General features: G+C 38.3%; 1 protein-coding gene across 1 annotated transcript; it reads left to right on the top strand.

Moving 5' to 3' along the window:
* The first annotated feature begins 223 nt into the window (after nt 1-223).
* grpr (gastrin-releasing peptide receptor) lies at nt 224-11,841 on the top strand. Its single transcript, XM_072671418.1, has 3 exons — nt 224-835; nt 4,723-5,074; nt 9,420-11,841. The coding sequence occupies exons 1-3, from the start codon at nt 429-431 to the stop codon at nt 9,813-9,815; spliced, it is 1,155 nt and encodes a 384-aa protein (XP_072527519.1). The 5' UTR covers nt 224-428; the 3' UTR covers nt 9,816-11,841.
* Nucleotides 11,842-12,352: the final 511 nt, after the last annotated feature.

Below are 12,352 nucleotides of genomic sequence, written 5' to 3'. Positions count from 1 at the left end.
TAGGCTGGCCAACCAACTTAACCAGCTTGAGCATCCAGGCTGTTCTGGTATAAATGTTGTGCTGGTTGAATCATAACTCACGCATCACTTTAACCAGCATCTCGCCACCTGCGCTAGCTTCTTACGAACTCCAAGCAAATCCTGGAGCAGTAGGCGGAGTTTTTCCGGAATACAGGGAAAAACAACGAGGCGCTCGGATGTGAGACAGAACCGCTCGCATGTCCAGCCCTCTCCGCACATGGGCTTTCACTATTCAGGTGCGCAGCTGTGCCAAGGCGCACAAGAAGGAGGCATCCTCTTTGAAACAGCAACTGTGGATCTTTCGAAGAGGATTTGCTGAGTTCAAGTCGAGTTTTATAGAGTTGTTTAAAAAAAAAAACAAAGAACGTAAGCAAACAAGTACCCAAATGACACAACACTAGTTTAGCATGTCTTTAGAGGAACCGTTCGTGTTCGTCGTTGAGGAGAAGTCGCTGTTTAACGAGTCGTGGGAGCTCGGGAGCGTGCCGGCAGTCTCGGGGTCATCTCCGTGGCACGCGGGCGTCTTCATCGCCGCGGTCTACGCGCTCATCATCGTCGTGGGGCTCGTAGGCAACGTGACGCTCATTCGGACCTTCTGCACGGCCAAGACCATGAGGAACGTGCCTAACCTCTTCATGTCCAGCCTGGCATTCGGCGACGTGCTGCTGCTGGTGACGTGTCCGCCGGTGGACGCCAGTCGTTACCTGGCGGACAAGTGGCTCTTCGGCAGGGTGGGCTGCAAACTCATCCCCTTCATCCAGCTCACCTCCGTCGGGGTGTCCGTGTTCACTCTCACCGCACTAGCGGCGGACAGGTGGGCTGTGTGTGTGTGTGTGAGTGGGTTTGTGTGCTTGTGCTGGTTCATTATAAGCTGCGATTTAAACTGTGGGAAAACAACATGGTAAATGTACAGAACAATTATTGCCAAATAATTAAAGTAATTTAAATGGCTGGTAGTGATTATGTAATTAGTGTTATACAGTAAATAAGATAAGCCCAATAAGACAACACACAGGGAAATGCAGGGTGCTGAAAGAACACCTACACTGTTCAACCAGCATTACAGTATTGATTTAATGCCTACAGTGTTCATTTAAGCCTAGATTGATAGAAACGAAGATTTTAAGTCCAAAATCTTTATATGTATTTGAAAAAAACAGGAACTTTTCCTTTATTTGAACCCTGTAGCCTAAAATACAATCTTTTTTGCATTGATTTCCATTGAAAGTGTCCTTCTCTTGTATAATTGCTGTTTATATATATATATATATATATATATATATATATATATACATACATATGACCACTGTAGAAATTAATAAAGATTTTGCTATTTGAGCCAATTATTAGATGGTTAGAAAGACATATGCACTTCTGGAACATATGGACATTAGCACAGATAATGATTTTAATGTGTTTCAGTGCACTGAGGAAACACCTATTAAGGCTAAACACACTCATAGAAGAAGCTACCAGTTGTTGAAAGAAGTGACCACTAGTTTGAAGTAAACAGGTTTTTGTTTTTTTGACTAAGCACATGAAAATGCAGAAAAAGTCCTGTTATTCAAGACTGTAATCTTGCTCTGTGCACACTCAAAGACCATCCTTTCTTGTAATCCAAAGCATATGTGCCCTCAGTTGTCTGTAATCTATTCTGTAATAGAATAGACTGATAGGTTTAGAAGAAATATTAGAAATGTTAGAAGAAAATAGGATAGACTATTTCGCTTTGTGTCCAGTGTGTCCTGAACAATTACCTATATGCAACATTAAATAGAGGGCTAACAATGACCTTTTCTGCAATGTTTTGGTGCTCAGTGAGGTGAATGCCCATTCTCAGATGTCCAGTGCACAAAATCAGGCAGATACCAGCCAACAGCTCCAGGTAGTGTTCACATCAACCATCAGAATGGAGAGAATTGTGATATCCATGACTTCAAGCGTGGCATGATTGTTGCTGCCAGGTGGGCTGGTTTCAGTATTTCTATCTATCTATCTATCTATCTAACTGCTGATTTCCTGGGATTTTCAGCACAGCAGTGTCTAGAATTTACTCAAGAATGCAATTAACAAAAAAACATCCAGTGAGCAGCAGTTCTGCAGATTCTCATCTTGTTGGTGAGAGAGTTTAGCAGAGGATGGCTAGACTGGATCAAATTGAGGGGAGACTGCAATAATTTAGATAACCACTATTACCAGTATTAGCATAGTGTTTCTAATAATTTGCTTAGTGAATGTGTCCCAAAGAGGAATAGTCCAGCATCGTTTCACCTATCTCTATCAATTGCATATGTACCACATGGTTATTTACTACCATATTCTCCAACCACATTTCTAATTGAAGCCACAGCACAGGTGCTACAACAAGCCATTGCCATTTTCTTGTATTATAAATGAATTTTAAGTTAAGAGAGTAAGACTTTTCTGTTCTTTTGCTAAATAGAGGAAAACACAAATACATACAGCAGTAGCATCATGTTCTGTGCAGACCGTCTTCTGTGGTAGTCCAAAGCACATGTGCCCTCAGTCTTCTGGAACAAACAGAATGATCCAGTGACTTGATGGAAAACAGCCATGCTTGGCTTTCCCTGCTTTTGTCTGCAGACACTGGTGAGCAGTGCAACATGGATTTGGAGCGCTGTTGCTCTCAGAGAGGCTCTGTGCCGCAATCTAGTAGAATTTCCTTACCCCAGAAGCCAAAAAAAACAGATAATACTGGGTTACAAACATGACACACGTGATTATTTATTCGTGGATCATTCAGATGCGTGTCTGAAAGCTGGAAATGAATATAATGTTACCTCATTTAGAGATTGTAGCATGATTGTCACTGTGAAGCCTCAGCACAAGATTACTCGGTGCCAATTAAAAAAATTATGAAATGATTACACAGCTGATTAAAAGTACTTTAACCTTTCCTATTTGAAGTGGGAATAATTACAATATGGAATAAATTTATGGCTGTTAATATTGAAATGTTTTACATCTATTCTTTTGCTATTCTTTTTCTTTTTCTATGCTAATTTTTAAACTAGGTGCAGCAGTTGTTAAGTAAACTGTTCATCCCTGATAGGCTTTTCACTAAGTTACTTAGTCCTGATCTTTTAAGACAGTAAAAATAAAAAAATAAGAAATAAAAAGTAGTCAGTTGGCATTCCAGCCTGGGAGTCTTACAGTGGCCAACAATGTAGCAGAGACAGTTAAACCAATAAGGGTGACAGAAGCTTTCACACTCACCCTGTTCAGAGGAAACACTTGCAAAGCATTTGTACGTCACCCCAGCCAGATGTCTCCTGTGTGTAGTGGTTTGAGTTTGAAGCAGGACAGATGGTCCTCGTAAAGAGAGAATACATTTCTGATCTGCAAAGATGAAAGAGGAGCACGTACGAGTATGTCATTTCAGGCTGTCATGTTTTATTGGAAACGTTACTGTGTTTTGCAAAGCTGTGACTAGATTATTTCACAATATGTGATTCTAATTTATCTGCTCTCCAACCTAAAAGTTATTGCTACAGAACTCTTTCTGAATATGAATTTCTGGTTTTCTGACAAAGTAATATGTGCTTCTTCTTCTTTTTAAATAGTGCTTATTTAGCACATTTCCAGATACAAATGTCTTCAATGGCTAAAAAAATGGTTAATTATCCACCCTTGCACCTTTAAAGGACCTGTATCCTTATACAGTGTAGTTTGTATATAGTGTAGTTTGTTGTTTGTCTCTGATTGGCTATTCTGTAAAATGTAATTAAAATAAAAATAATCAAAAAGCACTCATAGCTGAAACAATCTTGAGAGCTGCATTGTAAATAGATGGGGCTAATATGTGAAAGGTTGAATAGGTGGAGATGTGTAAATGAGTAAGCAAAGCAGCCCCAGAGCATCACTGAGACAGAAGTTTTGGGATTTTGTTCTGTGGAGCATAAACACGAAGCGTGTTTATAATTAACTTTAGGAACATTTATTCCGATATGGTGCACTGTATGTATATTTCTGACCATGTGCAGTTTTGGCCTGTGTTGATTTAAAAAAAGAACAGTTCAAAGACATTATTGAAAGCCCAATACCCAATTATTGAAAGCCCAATTGCCATGACATTAATGTCTATGATTAATGCGTGTAAACTTCTGACCACAATGTTGACCACAATGTGAATCTGGCATTAGGGATCTTGCCCAAGGGCTGTTAATTCAGCAGAGGAATATTTGCCCAGGCAGGAAATCAAACTATGCATATTGACAGCCTAAACAATACATCATTTAATGCAGTCAATAAAAATGATACCTCATGTAGTATGTATAGATATTAACAGGTAAGAGAAGGCTGGGATACCTATTTGTACATTATAGTTTTTTACTTTTAGAATCTGCAGATTTTTTTATGAAATAGATATACATGTATCCTATTCTGCTTTCTCAAGGTTGTTATTTGTGGGTGTTCAAAACGGATTACTTTTAAAACATGAATCTAATCACTAAAAATTCAATAAGCAGACTGAGTGCTAAGGAATTTTGAAGGACCTTCTGTTGATGTTGTTTCTCAAGCTTTAAATCCTTTGAATTTGAAGAAAACATTCTTTATATACTTTTGTAAAACAGTTTTTTGGAAAGGCTTTTGTGTTCAGTCAGTTTAATAAAAATCATTTAATCTTGTCGTAAAAAACACAAATGCTCTGGCAATGAAGAATGTCTTCTTCTCTTTCAGATACAAAGCCATCGTGAAACCTATGGACATCCCAACATCCCATGCTACAGCCAAGGTCTGCTTGAGGGCTTCTGCAATCTGGCTTTTGTCCATGGTACTGGCCATCCCTGAAGCCATCTTCTCAGACCTGCACACCTTCAACATCTCCCAGACCAATGAAACCTTCAAAACATGTGCTCCATACCCCCACAAGGGAGATCTCCACCCCAAAATCCACTCCATGACCTCCTTCCTTATTTTCTATATAATTCCTCTCTTCATCATCTCTGTGTACTACTTCTTCATTGCCCGGAGTTTGGTTCAGAGTGCAGTTAACATGCCTGTGGAGGGCAATGTAGCCATTAGGAGACAGGTAAGGAGCAATAAGCATATACAAGTAATGTTTTTTAACATTTACTTGAGTATTATTAAAGCTGAATAATACGTTTGATATTACATTTTTACATTAAATGTCTTAGTCTTAGTCTAAAGAGTTTTGTTGCTGTGTGTTGTAATTTATTATTTTAATATGTATTGTTATAATAAATAATGCAGCCAGATTCATATAATTGTAAAGTGAGTCAGTCCACAACGCTGCTTATGTGTCTTTGTTCCAGGAGTAGTAAAACCTCAAACAAAACAAACTAATGAAATGTTAAATAACATATTAAAATGCGCACATTTTGCTTTGATGCACTTCAAGTTCAATTTACCAGACATTGTCATAAAGCAGATTTAGAAGCCAGCTTCAGCCTTGTTGTTTGGGTAAGATTTTAGCTTGCTTCAGCCTAGCTTATCTCAGAGTCTTTTGGTAAATGTCACACAGCAACAACAACCAGTTCACAGAACATCAGTTAAAAGCATTTCTTAGTTAATATGGCAGAAAAGGATGGGAAAGGATTTAAACCATGCTTTCCTAAAATGCTTGTCTATTTTCTGCTGTATTTGTTATTTAATGCGCTAATGCTAGAAGAGCAAATCAAAGCTCATTCAATCTTGACCAGAGATCACTTGCGAAAGAGATTTTTTATCTCAGTGTGACACTGGTTAAATAAATCAGCACACGATAAAACAAGTATTACAAATAAGTAATTGACAAACAGCAACAAAAAAGATTCACACATTTGCATAAAAGACAGGAAAAATCAGATAGGGGCCCTCTACTTTTTTCATGTCTCTTATTTACAGCATGGGTTTTAAACTGTGTAAAATACACGTGAATTATAAGTAATGCTTAAAAAAAGTAATGCTTAAGCATGCTCAAGCAAGTCCAAGCATTCTGATTTCAAGACATTTGTACCAAACCTTAAACCAAGGATGTATTTACTATTTTTAAGATTTTAAGTATTTGAAAGAATTGTATTGTATTGAAGAAAAGTATTAAGTGAAGATTAAGCCACTACATGGCCAGATATTTTGGCTTGATTGAAAAGTACTTCTCTTTTTGATATAGCTTTAATTATTTTAATTTTTTTACCCATATTTGTTGCCAAGTGTATTGCAACAGCAACATTTACCTCTGATAGCGATAATAACTATAACTTTTTTGCACATGCATTCAGAGCCTTTCCACCTCTAACCATTATGCAGTTTGCTTCAGATGGGTTGAGGTGAGAAAAAGAGCCACAATGCACCCTGTCTGGGGTGCCTAAAGGACTTAAATTACATCATTGGAGACAACAATAATCTATACAATAGCAGACCTGCAGGTGTTCAGAGCACCCAACTTTGACAAAAGTAACTTTATCACCATGGTATACAGTTTTGTGTTTTCAATAAGGCACTGAGAACTACAATAAAATCCCCTACTATACTACCCCATGCTGTGCCTTCAAAAAGTCATATGTGTCTAATTACCACATTACTAAGAGGTCTGCTGATATTGAATTATAATTGTGCCTTTAAGCGTTCTGTGTGGTTTGCATATTAAAAGTTTAGTCTTTGTATGGTCTGGCTCTACATACACCCTGGTGAGTAGTGTGAAAAGATATTAGTCACTTGTATGGTTTACGTGTAGGTGTATGGTGACATTGGATACAAATACCCTTTAATGCTCAATCTCAGTTCACACTAGGGATGTAAATCTCTAAATTCATGATCAGTTGAAATGATTACAGTTCTCTAAAAATCATAAAATCTTGAATCTGAATGTGGAAGTATTTAGACAGTAAGGGAATATAGAAAATACTTAAGCAAGTAGTTAATATGTGTGTGTGTATATATACGCACAGTGCCTTGCAAAAGTATTTGAACTTTGCAACCTTTTGCCACATTTCAGGCTTCAAACATAAAGATATGAAATTGTAATTTTTTGTGAAGAATCAACAACAAGTGGGACACAATCGTGAAGTGGAACGAAATTTATTGGATGTTTTATATTTTTTATTAGAAATAAAATAAAGAAAAAAATAAAAAAAATAAAAAAGTGGGGCATGCAATATTATTCGGCCCCCTTGCGTTAATACTTTGTAGCACCACCTTTTGCTGCGATTACAGCTGCAAGTTGCTTGGGGTATGTCTCTATCAGTTTTGCACATCGAGAGACTGAAATTTTTGCCCATTCGTCCTTGCAAAACAGCTCAAGCTCAGTGAGGTTGGATGGAGAGCGCTTGTGAACAGCACTTGATCAGCTCTTTCCACAGATTCTCGATTGGATTCAGGTCTGGACTTTGAATTTGGCCTTTCTAACACCTGGACACGTTTATTTGTGAACCATTCCATTGTAGATTTTGCTTTATGTTTTGAATCATTGTCTTGTCATCCCAGTCTCAGGTCTTTTGCAGACTCCAACAGGTTTTCTTCCAGAATGGTCCTGTATTTGGCTCCATCCATCTTCCGATCAAACCATGGCCCAAACCATGATGCTGCCACCATCATGTTTGACAGTGGGGATGGTGTGTTCAGAGTGATGTGCTGTGTTGCTTTTACGCCAAACATGGTTTCATCAGACCAGAGCACCTTCTTCCACATGTTTTGTGTGTCTCCCAGGTGGCTTGTGGCAAACTTTAAACAAGACTTTTTATGGATATCTTTGAGAAATGGCTTTCTTTTTGCCACTCTTCCATAAAGGCCAGATTTGTGCAGTGTACGGCTGATTGTTGTCCTGTGGACAGAGTCTCCCACCTCAGCTGTAGATCTCTGCAGTTCATCCAGAGTGATCATGGGCCTCTTGGCTGCATCTCTGATCAGTCTTCTCCTTGTTTGAGCTTAAAGTTTAGAGGGACGGCCGGGTCTCGGTAGATTTGCAGTGGTCTGAAACTCCTTCCATTTCAATATGATCGCTTGCACAGTGCTCCTTGAGATGTTTAAAGCTTGGGAAATCTTTTTGCATCCAAATCCGGCTTTAAACTTCTCCACAACAGTATCTCGGACCTGCCTGGTGTGTTCCTTGGTCTTCATGATTCCCTCTGCGCTTTAAACAGAACTCTAAGACTATTACAGAGCAGGTGCATTTATACGGAGACGTGATTACACACAAGTGGATTCTATTTATCATCATCAGTCATTTAGGTCAACATTGGATCATTCAGAGATCCTCACGGAACTTCTGGAGTGAGTTTGCTGCACTAAAAGTAAAGGGGCCAAATAATATTACATGCCCCACTTCTCAGTTTTTTATTTCTAATAAAAGTTTAAAATATCCAATAAATTTCGTTCCACTTCACGATTGTGTCCCACTTGTTGTTGATTCTTCACAAAAAATTACAATACTTTTGCAAGGCACTAAATACATTCCAAGATCAATGAAATTGAATCTCTTCCTTCAGATTGATGAACAACAAATGCAGATTAATTTTTACACCTGTGTAGTTATATAAAAACCACTGGTTGATATTGATGACCAATAATGCACTAAGAAATAATTTTGAAATGACTGAAATGTAACTATCGCTATAGAAGTGAGCTGATGCCACCTGGTTATACCACAGTAGGCAGTACAACTAGGCAACACTGAAAAAATTTATGAACTGCACAATAAGGATTTCAGCAGCCGCCTGAGGACTGTCACTACAAGACGATAGCAGTATGATGATTTCATTATGCAGAAATTGTTCCTTAATGAACTACAGCTTGTAATGTGGTGGATATAGAAGTTGATGAGCTCAGATTCATTTTAGTTTCATTTATTTTTATTTTTAGCGATTCATTTCGTTTTATTTGACATTCACTGATGTTGTCTATTTAACAGTTAATTTAATTTCTTGCATTAATTGTAATTTATTTGTCCTGATTTTGAAATGGCCTGGAGATGAGCAATAACCAGTAACATTCAGAGAAGCTCAAACAGCACAGATGACGCTGACAGGACATATGGGGGTCTACTCAAGCTGTGACACTTTTAATAGTGACACAATAGTGATGTAGCATGCACCTCACCACAAAGGGCTTGCATGAGCAAAGTTCTAAGATAATTTGGTTTAATTCTTCTGAAACCTTCGATCAATGTTCTTGCCCCAGATAAGGGCAAACATGCCTGAAATGTAACTTGTAGTAACATTAGGTTTCAGAGTTTTGCTTAAGCCATTAAGATTGCTCAATGTCTGGTACAGGTGTACTGGGAGGTAGGTAAGAGACAAAACGTGACTCTTTTGGCGGGCCCGGAGAACTGGGAAGAGAATCATAAATCTACATGGGGCCTAAAATGTGTGGTAGGTTTTTTCAATCACAAAGGAGAACGTTGTGATTGAAAACCAACAGCTTTTCCTTTAATATCCTAGATTGAGTCAAGGAAGCGCCTGGCTAAGACAGTGCTGGTGTTCGTGGCCCTTTTTGCTGTCTGCTGGCTGCCCAGTCACGTGATCTACCTCTACCGCTCCTACCACTACTCTGAGGTGGACACATCAATGACTCACTTCATCGCCAGCGTGTGTGCGCGCATCCTGGCCTTCAGTAATTCATGTGTCAACCCGTTCGCCCTCTACCTGCTGAGCAAGAGCTTTCAGAAGCAGTTCAACAAACAGCTGTGCTGCTGCTGTCCACCTCTGTCGCGACGCGGCCATAGTAGAGCACGTGGCAACACACACCTGAGCTCTCTGAAGAGCACGCAGAACCACACAGTGGCCAGCTTCAGCCTTGCCAATGGCAACAACGTGTACCATGAGGGCTGTGTGTGAGTACATGTAAATTTTTTTTTTTCTTTTTTTTGTACTTTTCAGTGCTGTAGCAAGCAAGTAAGAAATTCCAGCACATGCTGATGAATTCTCTGCAAAAAACAATTACTGGTAGAACTGTGTTTTTTAGGTTCTTTGTTTAGCAACCTTTTTTTCAGATAACCCATTCAGCAAGCAGTTACGCAAATCAACTATCCCAGTTATGGGATATGATTACTATGGCAGAAATAATGAGTTTTACTAGCTCATATATTATTATGTAAAAAGTAAAAAAGCTTTAAAAATACGCCAGTCTGAAGGTAAAACACCTATAATTTAGTATAGCAAAGAAATTGGCAGTATGGTCTTCTTCATCTTATAAATCTCCAAATTGTGCTGTACTGCCAAAAACTAGAATTGGATACACTTTAACCAGAGCTACCAAAAGCAAGATTACAGCTTTTACACACATCCCTCTAATGTTCATTTGAATGGAATTGACCATATTAAAATGGGCACATAATGTAGCAGCAATACTGTGTCATTTATTTTACAACATTACAACAATCACAAATGCTGCATCCTAAACCACACACAAGCCCAATAAATAGTGCATAAAATCAGTGCACCATCATTGAAAGTGTATTCGTTAGTGTAATAAGTGTTGAAGCGGAGAGTTATGTTGGACCAAGGAGGAGATTTTTAAAAGGAATGTTGACTCTTTTTAGCTCTTACAGAAAGAGATTTTCAGAAAATGCTGCTACTGCTCCAAAACGACAGTTCTCAAACAGCTCTATAGGGCAGAGAAACTGAACCTCTCACCTTTGAGACAGCTCTGATGGGGAAAAAATGAAGAAAAAAATGAACAATGTTCTAATCTGTAGATTACAGGGACATCAGGAAGGCCAACAGTACTAAATGTACAAAATACAAAATTGCAGATAACGATATCGTTAAACCAGTGCTGCTTTCAAGAAATTATTATGTAAAGCAAAATGTTTCATATTTTGACGGAAAAGCACATTTTTCATTTTATCGCTTGTAAATTGTGCAGAATGTGGATGAAAACATAGCTACTGTCATTAACTTCTCTTTATTATTACCTTTGAAAGTTGGTAGAATATGTAATGGTCTTACATACATGTTGGTCAGAGGAATAATGAGCAAGTTTATGTAAGGGCACATGCAGTCCAAGATTTCGTTGGCTTTGAACACTATTGATTCTTCACTGTTTGGTTATCGTATTGCCTTTGCATTTTTGTTGAGGTTGAGCATGTCTGTGCTCATCAATAATAGATCCGCATTGGAAAGCAAACTGCAGTGAAGCGTGAGAGAACTTCATATCTACTGTACTGCACAATTCTATTATGTGTCTAGTGGACAGTCTCTGCCTTTGTAATGCCCATTTTGTCATTGAATGGTAAGAATTAACATGTATTAATGTTGGTAGTGTTTTCATTACCTGCAATGAGATGTTTTAAATATGTTGTGTATTAATAACCTATTTTCGAGTTTTATTTGCAATGTTTTTCATAAATGTTTGACAGTGAACAACAGTCAGTGTGCTGATACATTACATTAATGAACTAAGCTGAAGCCTGTAAATAAATATTGTCAATGTAGTTTCATACTGTTCATGTAGTTGTGGCTACTGTGGAATAGTGGAAAAGGTAGGCAAGACATGTCCAGCACAGCAGTGAACATCATTATCTTAGCTTTCTCAAAGAAAAAAAATCCAGACACTTCAGAGGAGGATCGATTTGTACAGACCAGATTTGTAGTAAGGTGACAAGCAATGTCTCAGGGCATAATTTAATAACAGTGTAGCTGCCTGTTTTTCTCAATTTCAAAGGCCACTCCATCTGTGTCTGTGACCAAGCTCTGTCTGCTAGCAGTAGGGTTTCATCTGTTAACATATAAGTGTTTGGATTCTCCAGAGCTAAGCTGATTGATATGGCTTTTTGGGTGCAGGCCAAGCCATATTGGTCTTTTTGCTTATTAGGCTGTCACATATCACAGTCACAGACAGGAAAAAACAATTCCATGAATTTAAGAAGGTAAAATAATGCATTTAAAACATTTCTGTGAAAATGAGACTTGTTCTTTTGTGACACTGTGGTCTTGTATTGATGTAAGAAACATTAGTGTATTTAAAAACGTCAATAAAATGAAATGCTAAAGCTAACAATGGTGTGAAGCTTCACCCTTGGATTTCATCCTTGTATTTGCTGTATTTGGCTGGGATTAAATTGTGTGGGGTCTTCGGGTAATTTTACTCTTTTACAGGGGCTCCTCTGCGATTTTATTTCTGCCCGGGTTACCCATATTTTTTTTTTTTCTTCAGAGAAAATCACAGGCCGAATTCGCTACTTTTTTTCACTGGACTAATTTCACATCTTTTCCAAGCAGATGTTCCCTCATGTTGGGGAAAAATGAGCACACACATTCATAAGATATCCTATGTTAGATATTTACTTTCTGAATCACGAAACACAGATTGAGACTTTCTTGGTCTGTGTGGTAGCTTTCAGACTCTATACTCTACCTGGGAGGATGTTATT

Source organism: Salminus brasiliensis, chromosome 25, assembly GCF_030463535.1.
Source record: "Salminus brasiliensis chromosome 25, fSalBra1.hap2, whole genome shotgun sequence".
Lineage (NCBI taxonomy): Eukaryota > Metazoa > Chordata > Actinopteri > Characiformes > Bryconidae > Salminus > Salminus brasiliensis.
Note: the sequence above shows the minus strand (reverse complement) of the source record. Positions and strands in the feature narration are given on the sequence as shown.

What these genes read in the sequence shown, in the direction of transcription:
- grpr (XM_072671418.1), top strand. Translation starts at nt 429, where the DNA reads ATGTCTTTAGAGGAACCGTTCGTGTTCGTCGTTGAGGAGAAGTCGCTG. An exon ending in ACCGCACTAGCGGCGGACAG is followed by an intron (nt 836 to 4,722) that starts GTGGGCTGTGTG and finishes CTTCTCTTTCAG; the next exon opens with ATACAAAGCCATCGTGAAAC. An exon ending in ATGTAGCCATTAGGAGACAG is followed by an intron (nt 5,075 to 9,419) that starts GTAAGGAGCAAT and finishes TTAATATCCTAG; the next exon opens with ATTGAGTCAAGGAAGCGCCT.